The sequence below is a fragment of the Mustela putorius genome, unplaced genomic scaffold (genome assembly GCF_011764305.1).
Source record: "Mustela putorius furo isolate JIRA1106 unplaced genomic scaffold, ASM1176430v1.1 tig00003901_pilon_pilon_pilon, whole genome shotgun sequence".
NCBI classification, from domain to species: Eukaryota; Metazoa; Chordata; class Mammalia; order Carnivora; family Mustelidae; genus Mustela; species Mustela putorius.
The window spans coordinates 17,212,088-17,233,700 of record NW_025422049.1 but is presented as its reverse complement, the minus strand read 5'-3'; the positions used below and the strand labels follow the sequence as shown (position 1 = coordinate 17,233,700).

The 21,613-nt window shown below is 35.5% G+C and overlaps 1 protein-coding gene across 4 annotated transcripts in view; it reads left to right on the top strand.

Annotated features, from left to right (window-relative positions):
* Nucleotides 1-21,613, top strand: part of COL4A5 (collagen type IV alpha 5 chain) — a 255,574-nt gene that overhangs the window by 225,011 nt on the left and 8,950 nt on the right. For 2 of the 4 annotated variants that reach the window (XM_045068340.1, XM_004769031.3), the window contains 7 exons: nucleotides 5,129-5,137; nucleotides 8,727-8,860; nucleotides 11,729-11,801; nucleotides 11,924-11,995; nucleotides 12,783-12,911; nucleotides 13,736-13,834; nucleotides 15,960-16,172. In XM_045068340.1, coding sequence (XP_044924275.1) covers nucleotides 5,129-5,137; nucleotides 8,727-8,860; nucleotides 11,729-11,801; nucleotides 11,924-11,995; nucleotides 12,783-12,911; nucleotides 13,736-13,834; nucleotides 15,960-16,172 — 729 coding nt within the window. Of the gene's footprint in view, nucleotides 1-5,128; nucleotides 5,138-8,719; nucleotides 8,861-11,728; nucleotides 11,802-11,923; nucleotides 11,996-12,782; nucleotides 12,912-13,735; nucleotides 13,835-15,959; nucleotides 16,173-21,613 lie in introns of all 4 variants that reach the window. The other 2 variants (XM_004769034.3, XM_013064829.2) reach the window with 2 other exon arrangements.

Genomic DNA, 21,613 nt, shown 5'->3' with positions numbered 1-21,613 from the left:
ATAGTTATACATATATACATGTATATGTATACATATATGTATATGTGGTATATGTATATAATTCAGTATATAATTCCTCTCTCTCCATATATATGTGTGTGTGTATATATATATATATATATATATATCTACCTAATATTTTCAAGTGCTTGCATGTATTTTAAGAGCATATATGCCAGTTCAGTTCTTACATGTTGGTCTATCTCTGAAAGTTGAAAGAACTGTAGAGCCCAATATTTCTATTGGAATAACCCCAAATTACCTAGTTAGGAAAACTAATTTAACATTTTAAAATTCATATATTTTTGTCATTTTTAGTACCCAAACACTTATAGTACCCAAAAATTTATTATATATTTTAGCTTTACCTTCAGAGTATAGTGTATTTCTTATTTTTGTTTTATATCTATTAATGTAAATGAAATCAAACTATCCTTCAAAAAGGCTATCTTTTTTTAACTTTTTATTTAAATTCTAGTTAGTTAACATAGAGTGTAAATTAGTTTCAGTTATAATTTAGTGATTCAGCACGTAACAAATAATAGCCAGTGCTAATCACAAGAAGTGTACTCTTTAATCCCTATCTACTGTTTCACAAAACATCAGTTTGTTCTCTATAATTAAGAGTCTGTTTCTTGGTTTGTCTCTCTCTTTTTTTTCCCTATGCTCATTTGTTTTGTTTCTTAAATTCCACATATGAGAGAGGTCATATGGTATTTGTCTTCCTCTCACTGACTTATTTCACTTAGCATAATACTCTCTAGTTCCATCCATACCATTGCAAATGGCAAGATTTCCTTCTTTTCTTTGGTTCGGTAGTGTGTGTGTGTGTGTGTGTGTGTGTGTGTGTGTGTGTGTATTACTCTTCTTTATCCCCACATCAGTCTGTGGACATTTGGGCTCTTTCTATAATCTGGCTACTGTAGATAAAGCTCCTATAAACATCAAGGTGCATGTATTCCTTTGAATTAGTATTTTTGTATTCTTTAGGTAAATACCTAGTAGTGCAATTGCTGAATCATAGGGTAGTTCTAGTTTTAATTTTTGAGGAACCTCTGTACTATTTTTTTTCCACAATGGCTGCACCAGTTTGCATTCCCACCAACAGTGTGAGAGGGTTCCCCTTTCTCAATATCCTTGAAAAGGCATTCTTTTTTAAATAATATCTATTATCAGATCCTGCAAGTATGTAATTCTTGACTTGCCACAACTCTTGTAATTTCTCAAACCATCCCATCTTCATATTTTGGGTTGTCACAAAGTTCTAAATTCCCCTGCCATGAAAATGAAGTGATAGGTACACAGTAAAAAAAAAAAAATTCCATACAACCAACACAGATTAGAAGCCTCTTACTCTTGTTTGAATCATACGCATGTAAACATTACACACCAAAGAACAGTTACCAGGAGCTGTCCAGTGGAAAATTGCTGATTCACAGTGAAAGATGTTAACCTAATTCGGAGTAAAAGGAACCACAAATAGTTGAATGTGTTTATTACTTCAAGATAAATAGATCTTTTCAAATTTCTAAGAAGGAACTAAAATGGCGAAAAGGTATATTCTTGAGTTCTGACTGTAGGGAATGGCAGGAAATATTCTTTTATGAATTAAAGTTCATAATTTTTCAAGATATTTTTAGGAAGCCAACTATCTCTATCTGAACAGATTCCCTAGTTACTTACTCCTACTTACAACTTCAATCCTTCCACAAATGCATTAATTTCATAGAGCCATAGAGTATCTGATCTAGAAGAGACCCAAGTTTTATACTTAAGATATATTACTCACCAGATACTTGTTAAAGATGGCAAGACAGGTTTTATTTAAGACTATTGTAGTAGGGGAGAGACAGTTGCAAAATAAACTGAGTTCAACTGAATAAAACTGATAAATGGGGATATATAGTCAAGCAGCAGAGTGAGGGAGTCAGTGGATCAAAAGTTATTCACATGAAACATTAAGGGTAGGTAGGTTCTTGCTAAACTGGCCTAATAGAATTCTTGCTAAAGTCAGTCCAAAGACTTAGACATCAAGATTGAGGGATATGGGACTTGATCAGATATCAGCATTGCGGGGATTATCCATAAACTGACTTGCTAAAGGATTCTTGCTAAAAGTAGACTTCAGCATATCAAGTAACAGGGCCCAAGGATGATAATAAGGCTCAGAGGAGAATAAGGTTGAGAATAAGGTTCAGAGGAGCATGCTTAAAATTTAGTCAAGGAGAGAATCTTCATTGCATATGAGAAAACTGAGGCCCAAAGATGGTAAGAAGCTTGCCCAAGGTCATACTGTTTGTCACTGGCATAGCTGGGAATCTGACTTAGGGCTTGCCAGTGCTCTGTTAAATATCTGTTTTCCTAGTAGCATATATCATCCTCCAACAAAGGCAGTTGTATGGGTCAATGCTTATAATCTGGCTTCTTACTCTAGTTATAAGTATAATAAGTGATGAAGCAGAACTCCTTTTGCCATTTTATTAGCTTCTTAGTTATAGCAAACTGGACCTTGCCTCCACTCTGGTTTTCTGTTACTGCATAAGTTCCATCAATTCCTATTAACTGCTTCTTGTGTTTTTCCGAAATGGATGTCATCAAAAAGATTAAGACAAGTGCATACTATTTAACTATCACCATGATAAAAAGAAAACTTAGGACATACATTGAAGTAATTTTGAGTACTCCCCTGTCTGACTTGCATAAAAGTTGGCTGCTTTGATCACTTCCAGATTTTAATGTTGGCCAGAAGATTGCTTTCTTCTGAGGTACTAGAATATATTCAAAGAAGAAACAGGGAAGTAGCCATATCACTTTAAAACCAACTTGATCCCTTATTTACCAGATGTACTATAAATTACATAGTTATTGGAACCTGGTATCTACAGTGTTCTCTTTACAACAGTGAAAACTGGATTTAAAATTGATGAGCTCGGGCGCCTGGATGGCTCAGTGGGTTAAGCCGCTGCCTTCGGCTCAGGTCATGATCCCAGGGTCCTGGGATCGAGTCTCGCATCGGGCTCTCTGCTCAGTGGGGAGCCTGCTTCCTCCTCTCTCTCTGCCTTCCTCTCTGCCTACTTGTGATCTCTCTCTGTCGAATAAATAAATAAAATCTTAAAAAAAAATTGATGAGCTCTGTGTGTTATACACAACTGATGAATCATTTAACACTACATTGGAAACTAATGATGGTACTATATGCTGGCTAACTGAATTTAAATAAAAGTAATAACTTACTTTTAAAATAAAATTTGCCGATCAGTTCATCAGCTTATCTTTAGTTATTACCACTTATGAATAAGACTAGGTTTTTTATTTTGTTTTTTTTTCTTTTTTTCCAGTTAAACTTTGTTAGGTCATTTAAGAAATAATAGATTGAGAACTTCATGTACAAAATTGACTTGGCATATAACTCATTAAATTTTATCTCTTGAAAATTAAGATCTTAGAAGTTTTGCTATGATGTGATCTGAAGTTTTCTTTGTTACTTACTCAGACCAAAATACATATTTCAGTGACATTTTTCTAAGCATTCTTGTTATTGGTCCTTCTATAGCGAATACATATCTAAAATGTCTAATCAAATTCAGAATTATCTTAGGTAGGAATTCTGTTTTATTTAACTAATTATGTGGCCAGACTCTCAAACTGTGGTCTTGAGTCAGTTTGCTGTATGTGGTTTAGAAACCACTTAAACAAACAGAACCCAATTTTTAGCCTTCTGCATTTCAAATTATCAAATGCTGTAAAAGTTTTATTACCTGGCAGTGATAATGATCTTTTATATTTATGTAATGTGCCATCATTTACATCATATAATGTACTTTTATTAAAAGCTCTTTGAAGGCAGAGTTAGGGTGTAGCTAATGTTTGTGTTCCCTGTAGCACCTTGCACATAGCAGATATCAGGTCTTTATTTTTTAAATGGAATTTGATCTTTAAAACAACTCTATGAGGGAGGTTATGGCAGATAACACTGTTCCCATTATGTGGGTGAGAAAACAAGCTCAGAGAGACTGAATTGTCTTCAGTCCCATGGACGTAAATAGTAGAATCAAGAATAGACCCTAGGTCTTCTAATTCCTAGGATTCAGTGCTCTAGCACAGTTTATTCTCTTTGCTAAGCTCAGTGTTTATAAATCATAGCAAGACTTCTAAGGAAAGGAAATTGTGTTTATAGTTAACATTAACCAAGAGTTGTCTTATTTATAGGCTTTTTATCTTTTTATTTAATGATCCTTCTATTAATAGTTAATAGCCTGATTTAATATGGGCATTGAATAAGGTAAATGTGATATTTTCTGTGGTTTGGGGTAGGATATTGCCTGTCAGATATTTTTAATGTACCCATTCACTGATGGTCTTCACAATTTTGGAAAATTTGGCTCTTTATTTTTACAATCAGTGGTGAATGAATATATACTGGCTCTTTCTCTTTAAATAACTTGTAAGTAGTAATTCACAGAAGAAAGCTTCTTGATGAATTATGAAGAAAATCAGAATGTGGCTTCATAGAATGGTTTTTAAAGAAGGCAAATAAAAGTACAGTTGGTAATGGCCATTGCATACTTTTATTTTAATTTCTCTATTAAGTCGCCTGTGATCTTTGTATTTTTGTCTAACGAGGCCTTTAAAGTTAAGTGTACCTCTTTGAGGCAGTCTGACCATATCAAGAAATTTGTACCTTGGGTTTTTACTAAGGAGGACAGAGGCCAAGATAAATGTAAACATTTATCCAAAATTATCCCTTTGTGAAGGGAATGGAAGGCAATCAGCGAAATGGTACTGTCTTACCAACTTTAATGCTTGCAATGCTAACTTTTGGAAAGCCACAGTAGCAGTGTTAACATGATATCTTTAGTAGCGTTTTCCATTTTTTGGATTAATGAAAACTAGCAGCTTATTTCCTGTAATAAGCTCTATTTGAAAATGTTTGGCTCTCTATACTCCTGTATGGTTCTGTTTGCATACTGATTGCGCTGTAGGTATGAGAAATGCTGGCAAAGAGGATTATTGTTTAACTTGTGCTATAATGTGAACCACTTCTAACTCATAATCTTATTTTGTACTGTGTGATGTCTGATACTCCTAACATCGATCTTTGGGCTTTGGTGAACTCTGATCTTCCCAGGTTTTCAAGGTTAGACTCTTCACTGGTCAATTCTTTTTTTTTAATGTTTTATATGTATGATAAGAGAAATGTACTTTTTTTTTGCTGTAACTCAGAAGTCATTGAAGAGGGCTGTTATCCTCAAATACTACCTGCTCTGGTATTTAACATATTGGTGAAGGTAATGTGACTTGTTTATAATCAAGTTTGAAATGACACGAGGTCTTTGTAGTTTGAAGTTTTTATAATCAGTAATCCATATGTGAAGACATGGTGAATTTTAAATAATTATATTATCTTTAATACTGCATTAAGATTTTTAGACAGGCATCTGGTGTATTTTTAACCTCTACATATTGATTTTTGTTGCATGACGTTGCTCCTGATACGTGTTTATGTCGCTCTTTTAAGAAATGGAAGAGGGTTACTACTGAATACTATTCAAAATAAAACATATATGTCCCTTAAATAATTAACAAATCATTAAATTTGAGGGACTCCAGAATGGCAGGTCTGAATTAATAACATGTAAATTACCCAATATTTTTTTTTAATTGCAGAAAGAGCAATGACCATAACATGCCTAGTTGTTTTTGTGGTTTTTTTTCAAATATTCTGATAACTGTTCAGACTGAGGAAGAGGATTATAAAAGATTTCCTTTTTTCCTGATCTTAATCCTACTTTCTCATTGTTAGACTGCTTAACAGGTAGTTTAAATTTTTTTTTCCCAGAAAGACAGTTTTCTACCGGATTTTGAGTCCAAATTATACATTATCAATGAAACTGATAATTTTGCTTAGAAAACCTTGTCTGAGGGTGTGAACCCAGCAGTTGCTCTTCTTTGTTTATTAGTGCAAAGTACTCCAACCTTTTATGATTGGAAAGGGAATTTCTAAGTGTTTCTGCCTGGTTGCTGGCCTTGGGTGGCTATATAATTTAAACTGTTTAAAGATAAAACAATTGTTGTATTGTTGTGGACCTGCTTCCTCCTTCTCATATGCCAGATGAATAGTGTTATATTATGAAATCACATAGAAATAGCTGAAAGTTTTAAAATGGGCTCATATTTTAAAGATATGTTCTTACTTTCAGTTTTACTAGTAATGAAGGTAATGGTAGGAATAATAATTTGTAAAAACCTCTTACATAATTCTTACTGTGTACCAGGCACCATTTTAAGTAATTTATATATACTGTCTTATTTAATCCTTGGATCAACCTGATGAAGTAGATACTATAATCTTATTTCCATTTTATTTTTTTAAAGATTTTATTTATTTATTTGATACAGAGAGAGAGAAAGAGAGTGAGAGAGGGAACATAAGTAGGGGGAAGTGGGAGAGGGAGAAGAAGGCTTCCCAAGGAGCAGGGGGCCTGATGTGGGACTCTATCCCAGGACCCTGGGATCATGACCTGAACTGAAGCAGATGTATGCGTAATGACTGAGCCACCCAGGCACCCCTCTTATTTCCATTTTAAAGAGGAGGAAATTGAGGCCAAGGAGATTAATAAACTTCCTAAGGTCTAACAACTAATAATTATAGAAGCTGGGATTCCAACCCAACATTTCAGCTCCAGAGTCCAGCATTCTTTTTTTGAATCTTTTTTTTTTTAATTTTTTATTTTTTTATAAACATATATTTTTATCCCCAGGGGTACAGGTCTGTGAATCACCAGGTTTACACACTTCACAGCATTCTTAATCCATATGCCATGCTGCCTTGTTAGCATGTAGTCATTGATTCAAGTCTTAAGAGTATTGGAAGGGAACTAACTGAATTTTATCTCAGATCAGAAAAATGACCTGTCCATAGGTAAGCATGAACTCAAGTATTCTAAATTCATTTGCCTATGATATTTCCTTCAAAAGTAATCACTACAATCACTACATACCTTCCTTTTTTGTTGAAACCAATAAAAAACTAAGATCACCAAAGAAGAAAATGCATAAGTGCTAAGTGTTGCCTGTCCATCATTTAGTGCTTCATACTTCGTTTCTTAAGGCAGAACTAGTTGGTCTTAACTTCAGTTACTGCTTAGCAATCAAGTAACAGCTATTTCCCACCTAGCGACAAAAGATGTGGCCACTGATAATAACTTTTTGGTTGTTTAATGGACCTGATATCTTCATTTAGAATGAAAAGTTAAAATATAGTATAAGGAAAAGAGCTTAGCAAAACCCCATTTTAAATAATTTCATTTATTCCCAAGACATATGCAGAATTTTTCTTCAGAAATATTTAAAATGCAAAGAATATGAAAACATGCTTAAAATAAATTCAAAAGTACTATATTGAATTAATAAATTTCTGACACTAAAATGTTACCATATTTTTTACAAGAAACCCATTTTATTTTATTTTATTTTTTTAATGATTCAATATTTTAATAATTGAAATAATTATTAACAACTTTACCACAAATAAAGTCCTAGATCCAAGTAGTTTTACTGGCAAATCCTATCAAACATTTATGGAAGAAGTAACACCAAAATTACAAAAGTCAAGCAGAGAGAGTCAATTATCCTATGGTTTCACTTATTTGTGGAGCATAACAAATGTTACCATATATTAATAAGCATGTCACTAAACTGAAATTAAACAACTTGCTTAAGTAACTGTCTTAATTGCATAGTAATAAAAGCTGAATGAAACTACTTACAAATACTACTTACAAAATAATTACTTATAAGTAAAAATCTACTGTTAATCACAGTGTGACAAATGACTTGAATCCCTGATTGCCCTAGAGTAGTGATTCTTTTTTTTTAAGATTTTTTTTTAAATTTGACATACAGAGATCACAAGGAGGCAGACAGAGAGAGGGAGGGAGAAGCAAGCTCCCCGCTGAGCAGAGAGCCCGATGTGGGCCTTGATCCCAGGACCCCGAGATCATTACCTGAGCCGAAAGCAGAGGCTTAACTCACTGAGCCACCCAGGTGCCCATAGAGTAGTGATTCATAAAGTGTGATCTGGAACCAGCAGCTTTAGTTACAGGGCACTTATTAGAATGCACTTTTGTGGGCCCCTCCCCAGCCTTTCTGAATCCAGAATTCCTGGGTGAGCCCAGGAGTCTGTTTTAACAAACTCTCCGGGGGATTTTGATGTATGCTTCAGTTTGAGAACACTGCCCTATGTATAGTGTTTGTTTCTTTTCACATAACCGAAACCCTTTAGGGATCACAGAAGCAGTCTTTATTTTAATGTCCTGAGTTTTGTCTTTAAATATGAGCTTATTCAATTTAATGTATAATAAAATGTATACTAAAAGGGACTACAGACCAGTGTTGATAACAAAAAGAACCTATTGTAATTTATATTAGAGAGACACAGAAGCAGTCTTTATTTTAATGTCCTGAGTTTTGTCTTTAAATATGAGCTTATTCAATTTAATGTATAATAAAATGTATACTAAAAGGAACTACAGACCAGTGTTGATAACAAAAAGAACCTATTGCAATTTATATTAGAGAGTCAGAATAGGTCTGTATGTTTTTATATACTCTGGATTTTATCTTATGAACTAATAGGATTTAGAAGACTGATATTTTAGAAGCCAGGGTTTTTATACTACTCTTATGCTATACTGAAATATGGCCATTTGTTGTGCACTGTCAAGGTCTACCAGGTCCAGAAGGTCCCCGGGGTCTCCCTGGAAATGGAGGTATTAAGGGAGAGAGAGGATACCCAGGCCAACCTGGGCAACCTGGTTTGCCTGGTTTGAAAGGAGATCAAGGACCACCAGGACTCCAGGTAGGAAATGGGAGTAGAAATTTGATGAGAAAGGAGTGTGGGCATTTTCATTCAAAATGAGAATTCTAAGCTACATTATTTTTATTAGTATTTACTGGTCAAGGCTCAATGGTTGCATGCCTCCTAGTGAATTACAAAAGAAGAGAAAGGCAAGTTTTCTATCTTCTTTCAACTAAAGGGACTTAGCTGCTTTATAGTGAAAGGGTTCCTCAGAAGATATTTTACCTGGAGTCATTGATATGTATGTTATTTAGATTTGAGAACCCTTCATTTCGGTGAAAGGAAATTCATAAAAGAAGATGCATATATCAGAACATTACATGTGGATGAGACCATAGGGAAGTAATTATAGTTGAGTGGGATGTTTTAGACTTTGAAATTAGATAGAGTTAGGGTCAAATTTCAGCTCCCCTGCACACTTCTGCTTTTGTGTCTATGAGGAACACAGATAGACAGTTTAGGTTTCTGTCTTCACCTGTAAAAACGGAATAACATATCCCCACATTTGTATTCATGTACTTTCCACATTGGTTTGAGTGACCAAGAAAGTCCCATGCTTCTTTATGGATCATTATTACTTCTTGTATTCATTCAGGAAGATTGTTGTTAGATATTGCAACCAACACAACCTGGGCTCAATCTTTTAACTCTGATGACTGCTTTATAGCAGAAAAAAAGAAAAAAAGAAACACCTAAAAGAGTAGTCCTTAAAGCTTTCTAAAAATTAACTTTTTTTCCTCATGTCATCATTATTCTAGACACATACTCTAAAAATTTGAGTCTTCTCTTTATTCATTCTCTATTTACTCCCTCCTCATTCATTTCCCAGGTGCTTCCAGTTCATATGTGTCTATGCCTGATTCAAGACTACTGCCTGATAGCAATATTTTGCAAATCTAGTATTATCAAGTTCTGTTCATTTTCTTTTGTGCAAGTTAGTTCTTACATTTGTACCATTTCTGTTTTTTTAATGGAAATAACATTAAACATAGAAAAATTCCAAGAATGGTAAAAAAAAAAAAAAAGCCAAAAACGTTTCATGTATCATTTACCCAGATGGACTAGTTGTTAATGTTTTGCCCCATATGTTATGTGTGTGTATATAATTATATATATAAAATGTATATATGAAACATTTGAGAATAAGTTGTAACTGTTATGCCTTTTTAGCACTAAATACTTCACTGCATAAGATTTCCTAAAATTAAAGATATTCTTTTATATAATAACACAACAGTTATCAACTTCAGGAAACTGAACATTAATATAAACTTCTATTTCTACTTTACATATTCTGATTGTATTGGTTAACCTAGTAATTGTCCTTGATAGCAGTGTTTTCCTCCAGTGTAAACCAAATTATGCATTACATTTAACTATCATATTTTTGCTCTTTATGCTCCCTCAGTCTGAATCAGTTGCTAAGCAATTTTTTAAATTTCATAATCTTGACAGTTGAAGAAATGTAGCCCCTACTCATTTTTATTTTATTTTATTTTAAGATTTATGTATTTATTTGGTGGGGCCGGGGCAAAGGGAGAGAGAGAATCCCAAGAGGACTCTGTGTTGAGTGTGGAGCCTGACATGGGATTCATCTCACAACCCTGACATCATGATCTGAGCCAAAATCGAGTTGGGTGCTTAACCGACTGAGCTACCTGGGGTGCCCCCTACCATTTTTTAGGATAGAATGTTCCTTCTTTTGTCTGCTATTTCTTCATTCTAATTATGCATCCCCACACTATATGAGTGATGTTATATCCTCCATCAGATGTTTAGGCCTACAGTGTTCATCTGCCCCTCATCGGTGATCTTAATTTTGATCATTCCAACAGTTGTTACCTGGTTTCTCTACTGCATGGTTACTGTTCTTTCCCCCTTGTAACTAATAAGCAAAGCTATGGAAAGACACATTAAGATCATGCAAATATACTACTCATCAAAATTTCCCCATATATTTAATATCTATTTATGATTTTTGCCTCAGCCAATCAATACAATGGTTGAATATAGTGAATAGTGGAAAATGATGATTTTCTAACTCTTGCACTATGTCCATATTTGCCAGTTAGCCCTTTCATAAGCAAAGCCTCCCTTCTCTTCTGTGTATTATCTATTTATTATTAGTATGGACTCATAGATTCTCTTTTTTAAATGATTGATAATTTTTAAAACTGTCATCTATTCTGATGCTCTAATTATCATGGATTTGGAAACTTCTTCAAGCTGGATCCTGTCTTTCTAATATGCCCTCCTTTTTTAGCCATTTCTTACATGTTGGAATATGTTCCGGGTTTGCCGCTTTTTCAGTCCTGCTGATAAAAATTTCATTGTCCCTCATTTATTCTTCCTTTAGGTACATTCTAGACTTATTCTCAACTCTTCTTTTTCCCATAATTTTCCTGGCCCTCAAACCCAATTAATTAATAGGCCCTGCTATATTTTTTGCTAAGTCTCGCAGACTTTATCATTCCTGTACATGTGATTCTCACCCAAGCATTTATAACTTTAGTGCTGCACTTTAAAAAGTGCCTTTGTTCATGATAATAAAATAGTAGCTGCCATTTATTATGGATACACTAAATGCCAATCCGTTTTCTAAGTACTTTATATGAGCTATCTCATTTAATCTCACCCAAAAATCCATGACGTAGATACTATTATTTTCTTAAGGTTAGAGGTGAGAAAACTATATATCAAAGATAAATAATCAACTCAAGGTCACACAAGCTAGTAAGGGGCAAAATTGGGATTTGAATCCTAGAAGTTTGACCCTGGAGCAAGTGCTATCAGTGAATATGAATACTGTATAACCTCACTCCCTCCCCCTTCAGTTCTTTTCTAAAATTAATGATTTTATTTATTCAGGGTAATCCTGGCCGACCAGGTCTCAATGGAATGAAAGGAGATCCTGGTCTCCCTGGTGTTCCAGGATTTCCAGGTATTTAAAGGGATGTTTTTATATTAAACTCCTTTGGGATAAGATACCCATTTTCTGATTTGACTGGGAAAATGCAATGGCCCTGTTGCTTTGCAGTGCCATTGTATGTACCTTCTTTTCAGGCATGAAGGGACCCAGTGGAGTACCTGGTTCAACTGGCCCTGAGGGTGATCCAGGACTTGTTGGCCCCCCAGGTAAGAATTACTCCAGGAGCTACTTATACCTGGTTCTTAAACACACTGAAGAACTTAAAAGTTGGCATTCTGTCTTTGAACTAAACTTTTAGAATCTCAATCCCCAACAACTGAGAGCAAGTAGGCAAAACTCTCCCTCTATTTACTGGTCTCTTAACCTCTCTGTTTTACTAAGGAAATACTGAGACCAGTTCTTTGAAGTTTAAGATGGATGCAGGACTAGCAAGAATTCTTCATTAAAATTTTTATTAGATTTTATACTAACTTTCCCTTATTCAGTTGAACAGATTATAAGAGCAAGTCATTTTTAATTGAAAATATTTTTAATATGAAAATAGTTCTTTTTGCTGGAGACTTACACAAGTTTCCTATAAACTGAAATAAGACCTCTGCTAAATTCCCTTACTAGTTCAGTGGGACACTTGATAAGCACAACAAGCAAGAACTGCAGATGATGTTAGAATCAGAATGGACTTATCAGGAAATAGAATTGTCTTCCCCTGACATCAGTGTTCACAGATTTGTAATGGATTAGACTTTCTAGTAACCAAGTCATGCTTCAAGTCTGGAAAGTAGGGAAAATAAGCCTAATTTTTCCACTGACTCAAAGGAAATTAATTTTTTAGTCTTCTGGGTAAGATGATGGCTTTCCTAAACAGATTTCTGTTGGACATGGCAACATTTCAACAAATTTAACTGGTTTCTTTTGCACCAATTTTTATTCTGATTTAGGACACTTCTGGCCTTTCTCTTTCCTACATTCCAATTTGTATGTTTTGCCTCTTAGGTCCCCCTGGATTACCTGGTCCTTCAGGACAGAGTATTATAATCAAAGGAGATGTTGGTCCACCAGGGATCCCAGGCCAGCCTGGATTAAAAGGTCTGCCTGGACTACCAGGACCTCAAGGCTTACCAGGTACCTTTGCAGATCATCTTTCTAAGCCTTATGTATTTGGGAGCATTTCACTAGTTCTCCTTTTACTTGTCATGGTTTGTCTTTGAGAAGAGGAGTCTCAACAACTAGTAGAATACCAGACCACCACAGATCCCATTTCCTTTTTTCTTTGAAGTGTTAATTTCTCATGTCCTAATTTCCTTTAAGGCCAACCTAATCTCTTCTAGCCAGTTCCGCTGGCTATTCTAACTTGAATGATTAGGTTAATGTTATTAAAAACTTTGTAATGAAATTAATATGCATTTAAGATCTGGTGCTTTCTCTATCCCAACCACCAGAAGGATAGGAAGCTAATTTGATCAGCCATCAGCTCCCCACTGTGAGGCCTCATGATTTTCAAACTAACTCCCATCTAGTTGGCCATTGGACTCTATGCTTGCAGCCAATTTTAATTATATAAGAAAGCTAGAAACTAAGTTCAGTCTTTCTCACTTATTAAGGTTGTTAGTCTTTCCATAAACTAAGTGTACCAGGCAGTAACAACCTTACCTATGGTGGGACAGATAACAAAAGTTGGGCCTTGTACTCCTATTCTGTTCTGAGGCAAAGAGAACACAAGTGCCATATTATGGTAATCTCTGCAGAGACAAATTTATTATTTAAAACTGAAGCTAAATACTTGTCTGCTTCTTTTGTCCCAGGCTTGAGATATTCCTTTGGGTATCTGGATTAAAGACAAGACTGGACTATGAATTTAGTGACACTAAACAACCTTAGGTTTCCTAGATCTGTCTGGTTATGGAATTATTATACCCATATTTGAAGATCCTATTTTTTCCCTATAGGTCCAATTGGCCCTCCAGGAGATCCGGGACGCAATGGACTCCCTGGCTTTGATGGTGCAGGAGGGCGCAAAGGAGATCCAGGTCTGCCAGGCCAGCCAGGTGAGACAAGTAAATCACTGTTGTTGATAGTAGTCTCGTCTGAGAGACCTCTAGGCGTCCATTTGGAGCTGTGAGAGTTTTTTCTTGGGAGAGTATAGCTAGCTGGTGAATCTGTTGCTGGGGGAAAATAGGACAGCAAATACAAGGAAAATTCCCAGTATTAGAAAAGCATAGAAAGCGTGTTTTTATTTATGTGTTTAGAATACTGAGAAACAGTTTTTTTTCAAAAGGAGGTTTTTCTAGGTATTCACTATACTTACCTGTTCTGATAATTTTCAATATGTTGACTTAAATCCCTTGACCATCTTGAAACTATTGCGAATATTTCTACATTTTAAAATATGACAACAGAGTGTCATTTCGGCCATAAAATTCAGTAATATAGTTGTAAGGTTTATAAAGTTTTAAGTGCTCCTCATAGGGTTTTGAGAGAGTGGCATCTTATACTGAGATGACAAATTGATTTTCAGGTTTTTAGTTCATTCATTAATGGGTACTCCTGATAATATTGAATCTGGTATCCACTAGATTTCCAGTATGTTCTAAAGCTACTTCCAAAGAGAGTTTGAATCACCTTGCAATAAAAAAATAACAGGAGCTTAATAGACATTTTCCAAAAAAGACATACAGATGGCAACAGACATATGAAAAGGTGCCCAGCATCACTAATGATTGGGGAAATACAAATCAAAACAATGGGATAGTACCTTATATACATCAGTATGGCTAGAACCAAAAATGAATAAGTGTTGGTAAGAACGTGGGAAAAAAAGGAACACACACACACACACAGGGGGGTGGGGGGGAATATTACTTAGCCATAAAAAAGAATGAGATCTTGTCATTTACAACAACATAGATGGGTGTATAATGTAAAATGCTAAGTGAAATAATCAGAGAGAGAAAGATAAGTACCATATGAGTTTACTCATATGTGGAATTTAAGAAACAAACAAAGGAAAAAAGAGACAAATAAAAAACCAGACTCTTAAATACAGAGAACAAACTGGTGGGTGCCAGAGGGGGAGGTGTGGTGGGGGGTGCATGAAATAGATAAAGGGAATTAAGAGTGCTCATTTATCAAGATGATCACGGAGTAATGTGTAGGACTGTTGAATCACTGTATCATATACCTGAAACGAATATAATATTGTTTGTTAACTATACTTCAATAAACAAAATAAAAGTTAAAAATTAAAAAACACACTGAAGTAAGATTGCTAGCAGAAATAAAAGATCATAAACTCATTAGATTTTTAATACATGTTAGCAACACTAGACATATAAATATAACTCTAAATAATATAAATATAAAGCATATTTACTGGCAAAAAATATCAGCTGCAACAAGACAGACGAGTAATACCTATGGCCTTCCTGGAACTGATACCCTGCCATTTCATTAATTGTATAATGGAGAAGAAACAAGTTAGTGTCATCTTCATCACATATGAGCTTTGCTGTGAAGTTTCCCCAAAGTGAAAATCCATATACACAGTGGCAAAAGGCCTGTGTATAAAGATAATTTTTAAATAGGCTCAAATCAAGGACTAAACAGAGAAATGGAACCGGTAGTAAATTGAAAAGAAACATTTTGAAAAGGCTGCTTTAGTAGTGCCCTGCCTATTCTCTAAACAAAAGGTATACCTGAGAATAATTCCCCAGACAGATTCAAAGAAAAATGCTTTTCAGCACTGAAACTGGCAGACTGATGTCAATCACACCCTTCCTTTCTTGATGAACAAAACAGCAGACTGAAATTTCGTCATGGGCTTTGGGCTCCTTTAATAGAGCAAGAGACTAGATAACACACAGACTTCCCAAATAAGCAGCATTTCTTCCCATCTAATGTTCCATCACCCAGTACTCATTATATAGTGCCTGATGTTGACAACCAATTCCATTAGAAAAAATATGTATATTTAAATCTCTTGAGGGCAGGAACCATATTTTATTTATCTCTAAATCTGTGATATCTGACAGTACCTTAATATAATAATATAGGCACTCTATAAATATTGACTAAATTAACAAATCGAATGAGATCATAATGTTTTGTCAGTAGCCATAAATATAGGATCAGGGCTCACTTAAATTCTGTATACTGATGATTCCATGGAAATAGGTACCCGTGGTTTGGATGGTCCCCCTGGACCAGATGGTATGCAAGGTCCCCCAGGTCCTCCAGGAACTTCTTCTATCGCCCATGGATTCCTCATCACACGTCACAGCCAGACAACAGATGCACCGCAATGCCCACATGGAACTGTCCAGATTTATGAAGGCTTTTCTCTCCTGTACGTTCAAGGAAATAAAAGAGCTCACGGTCAAGACTTGGGTGAGATAACTGGCATCTTATTTTTTATTATGTGTTTCATTTTGTTTTGAAAATCCTGTTGGGTTCTGGAGTACCCTTGGACAAGTGTATCTCCCTAGTTTTGGGGGGCTTCCAAATTGCAGACCATGTCAAGGGCAGCCAAATATGTTCACTGTAAGTTTTAAATAAATAATGCATTACTCTAAAAGCATTGGTTAGCTAGTGTGAGGTATAATTCTTGGCCTGAAGCAGCACATTTGGGGGAAGGCCACATGTTAGCTTAGTTATTCAGAAAATAGATTCCCTGGGCTCTCTATGGTAGGTATAATAGTTGCTTGAGTGGGCAGTGTTTTTTCATAGGAGGTAGTTTTTTTTTTTTCTCTGACACTGGTCTTCTTCAAGTAGAAAGGTAAGTTCTGAAGAGAATCTTGATTTCTAAATCAAAGAAATTAGGGTCATTTCTTAATTATGCTAGTTTATATTTCCTAAAATAAAGTCATAGCTCTATAAAGTATTAACAGAGTAGATTAAAACTATGTAAAGCACCATATTTCTGTATAAAATACACTTCATTTAATGTGTTCCCGTGTGTCATCTCTATACTGTGGTGGGCAGATTTGTTGATGGGATGAAACTGGACTGGATGACTCTGAAGACATATCCCAATTCTCAACATTTCCTTTTCTGGAATTTTTTACTTTGGATTGCAAAGCCACATTCTCCTGTGGCTGCCAATTTTAGGGATCATTATCCCCTTTGTCTCCATAAAGCTAATTGAGAAGATAGTCTGGGCTCCCAGTTTCTGGAGTCTCCATATTAAGAGGCATCCTGAGGTCTCTTTAGCTAGGCTATTTTGTGAAAACACTTCAGCAACAGAGACCTCCAGAGGTCTTCTCTGCTCATTCTATTCTCCGGTCATGTGGCCACACCTGCCAGGGAGTGCTGCCCCACTGGAGTACGCATCTCCACCAACATGGAAGCCAAGAGTCATGGGTCCTTTTATGAAGCCAAATAAAGGAGGATTTGCCCACCAACTTTCTTCTTCCACTTCTGCTTTTCTTTGTCTCTTTTTCATCTTTCCTCTGCTATTTATTCCTTCCTACATTTACTTTCCATAGGTGGCATCTTCTTTTTCTAATTTTATAATGGACAAATCTTCACGGTGAAAATATTCTTATCTTTTACGTAAATCCTTCTAGTCCTCCTCCCATAAAACTCTTCTCCTTTTAGACCATTCTGTCTTCACTATCAAAATCTTAACTTGTACCTATAATCAAGCTTATAAACTTCAAATCCCTGACTTAATAGTTGGGGAACCATTAGAAGTTTTTGAGCACCGTGAAATTTAAAAATTTAATTCAAAGAGAAAATGGAATCTGCTATCCAGTATCTCACTGTAATTTGTCAAAATGCATGTACTTGGTCAAACAAGGGCTGTCATACTATGCATTCAGACTTGGAGGCTACAAACTGGCCCTGATTCAGGTACAGTATAGGCCTCAAACATGGGAAGGCCATGATATGGGGCCTAAGATCCCAGGAGTGATCCCAGGTTGCAGAGTCTCTTTTATGGCTCACACAGGGATCAAATTGGTGAGAGCTTGATGGCTAAGCAAAGAATACAGCTATAGCTTTTATGTTAAAGAAACAATCACCTGATCAAATGAATACAGTCTATGTTGGATTACTGGAAGGATTATATGTGTAAAACAAAACCAAAGACAACTGAAAGAATGGGAAAAGATTTGCAAATGACATAACAGGTAAAGGACTTGTATCTAAAATGTAATAGAACTTAATCAAACTCAAAACCCAAAGAACAAATAATCCAATTGAGAAAGGGGCAGAAGACATGAACAGACATTTCTGCAAAGAAGACATCCAGATGGCCAACAAACACGTGAAAAAGTGCTCAACTGCAGTCAGCATCAGGGAAATACAAATCAAAACCACAATGAGATACCACCTCACACCAGTCAGAATGGCTAAAATTAGCAAGTCAGGAAATGATGGGTTGGCAAGGATACAGAAAAAGGGGAACCCTTCTGCATTGTTGGTGGGAATGCAAGCTGGTGTAGCCACTCTGGAAAACAGTATGGAGGTTCCTCAGAAAGTTGAAAATAGAGCTACCCTATGACCCAGCAATGGCACTACTGGGTATTTACCCTAAAAATACAAATGTAGTGATCCGAAGGGGCACATGCACCCATATGTTTATAGCAGCAATGTCCACAATAGCCAAGCTATGGAAAGAACCTAGATGTCCATCAACAGATGAAGGATAAAGAAGATCTGGTATATAAATACAGTGGAATACTATGCAGCCGTCAAAAGAAATAAAATCTTTTCATTTGCAACAACGTGGATGGAAGTAGAGGGTATTATGCTAAGCGAGATAAGTCAATCATAGAAAGGCAATTATCATATGATAATTCCTCTGGTATGAGGAATTTGAGATGCAGGGCAGGGGATTGTGGGGCGTAGGGCAGGAAAAAATGAAACAAGATGGGATCAGGAGGGAGACAAACCATAAGAGACTCTAAATCTCACAAAACAAACTGAGGGTTCCTTGGGGGGTGGGGAGGTAGGGATAGGGTGGTTGGGTTATGGACATTGGGTAGGGTATGTGCTACAGTGAGTGCTGTGAAATGTGTAAGCCTGATGATTCATAGACCTGCACCCCTGGAGCAAATAATACATTATATGTTAATAAAAAACAATTTTAAAAATTCAAATGTGAAAACAGTAAAAAAAACAAGTTGTGGTATATATATATCTATATATAATGGAATACTATGCAGCCATCAAAACCCCCAAAATCTTGTCAAATCTTGCAACAATGTGGATGGAACTAGAGGGTATTATGCTAAGTGAAATAAGTCAGTCAGAGAAAGACAATTATCATATGATCTCACTGATATGAGGAATTTGAGAAATAGGACAGAGGATCATAGGGGAAAGGAGGGAAAAATGAAACAAGACAAAAACCAGAGAGGGAGACAAACCATAAGAGACTCTTAATCTCAAGGAAAAAACTGAGGGTTGCTGGAGTGGAGGGGGGTGGGAGGGATGGAGTGGTGGGGTGATGGATCTTGGGGAGAGTATGTGCTATGGTGAGTGCTATGAATTGTGTAAGACTGATGGATCACAGAACTGTATCCTGAAACAAATAATGCATTAATATTAATAAAAAAAGAAAACAGATGGATTTAGCACTGGTAGGTGTTAGATTCAGTTCTTATCTCCATCACTGAATGCACAGGTTTGAGTTGTCACTACCTCTTAGCCACTTTTTTTGTGTATAAAATATAAGAAAATATTGGTCCTGTATCTTTCTTGATCATAGGTGTGAAAATCAAATTGGAGAATGGAAATCAAAGTACTTTTTATTTATAAAGTAAATTAAAAATAAAACATTACTGCTTAATTGGGGACAGGGCTGAAGATATCCTTGGTCTCAGAAAGAAGAGAAAAGGAGAAGGTACATAAAAGGAAGGCCCATAATGATGAGAGGATGGGTGTTTGGTTGTATCTATGCTTTAGGTTGCACACAATGAAGCAGAATTCTGAATAGTCTCCAAATTTTCAGAGAAAATTTTGAAGAAAAATCTCATGAATTCTCAATGCCTTTCATTTTCTAAACCAAGAAATAAGTCTTGTTTTAAGGCTTTAATACACTAATGATTCTTAATATTTTTTTGCTCCTATAAAGAACAGTTTTAGCATTCCATTTGTTACCACCACCCTCTTTTTTTTTTTATTAACATATAATGTATTATTTGTTTCAGGGGTACAGGTCTGTGAATCGTCAGTCTTACACAATTCACAGCACTCACCATAGCACATACCCTCCCCAGTGTCCATCACCCAACCACCCTATCCCTTCCCTCCACACACTCCCCCAGCAACCTTCAGTTTGTTTCCTGAGATTAAGAGTTCTTCTGATTTGTCTCCCTCTCTGGTTTCATCTTGTTTCATTTTTCCCTCTCTTCCCTTATGATCCTCTGTCCTGTTTCTCAAATTCCTCATATCAGTGAGATCGTATGATAATTGTCTTTCTCTGACTGACTTATTTCACTTAGCATAATACCCTCTAGTTCCATCCACATTGTTGCAAGATTTGGCAAGATTTTGGGGTTTTGATGGCTGCATAGTATTCCATTGTGTTTATATACTAGATCTTCTTTATCCATTCATCTGTTGATGGACATCTAGGTTCTTTTCATAGTGGCTATTGTGGACATTGCTTCTATAAACATTGGGGTACACATGCCCCTTTGAATTACTACATTTATATCTTTAGGGTAAATACCTGGTAGTGCAATTGCTGGGTCATAGGGTAGCTCTATTTTCAGCTTTTTGAGGAAACTCAATGCTATTTTCCAGAGTGGTTGCACCAGGAAATCCATCCATTTTCAGTTATTCCAACTTGTCTTTCACTCTCACATGACCTTGAGTTAGTCACCTTTCTCTGAGCCACGTTTTTTCCTCTGAAAAAAGAATTAATTAGGCTAAATCAATGATTTTCAACCTGGATAAGTTTTGAAAAGATTCCTAGACACATCCCAAACCTCTTATATAAAAATTCCCAATGATGATGATGACCCATTAGGTTTAAGAACTGTTGGTCTTTTATCAGTCATCTTCAGTCTGAGATAAACATATTCCTTTGGATACATAAGGAATTTCCAAGAACTAAATAGGCATAATTTTAAAGGAATCAAGTTTCAAATCCTCAAATTTCATATGTACTTTCTCCTGAAGTTGAACTGCCTGTGAAGTGTGAAAACCTCTGGGGACAAATTCAAAGGGACAACTCAAAATAATGGCTTCATTAAAGTCTCCATTAACTGAGGCTCTATAATTCCCTCTAATCCATCTCATTAGAACATGAATTTCCCAACAAGTTTACTTTTTGTGTTTAGTAATTATTAAAATTTATAATATTTGTATTTTTTATAAATTCCCAATATAATGATGACAATTTAAAAAATATTTAACATGTAAAGTCTTATGATCATAGAAAGTTTTTTGAAGTTATTATAGATTGTTTTTTCAGAGAAATATGATAGGATAATCAAGAAAAAACTTAAAAAACACACTAGGAAAAACTGTGAGAACAGTGGAATTGACATAATTTCCAGATGCAGAAGGAGCATTGAATGACTTCCACTTGTTAAAGATGAGTTTATGTACCTTAAAAAATGTTTATTGTTCTTTCAAATCATTATGTTGGATATATTTAAAAGAGAGAGAGAAAGTTTGTTTTTAAATATAATATATTTCTTTCATGAGTGTTCTACCTCTAGTACAGATTCGTTACCTCTTTGTTTAGTTTTATTCCCAGGTATCTTATGGTTCTTGGTGCTACAGTAAATGGAATCGATTCTCTAATTTCCCTTCCTATATTTTCATTGTTACTATATAAGAAAGCACTGATTTTTGTACATTGACTTTGTATC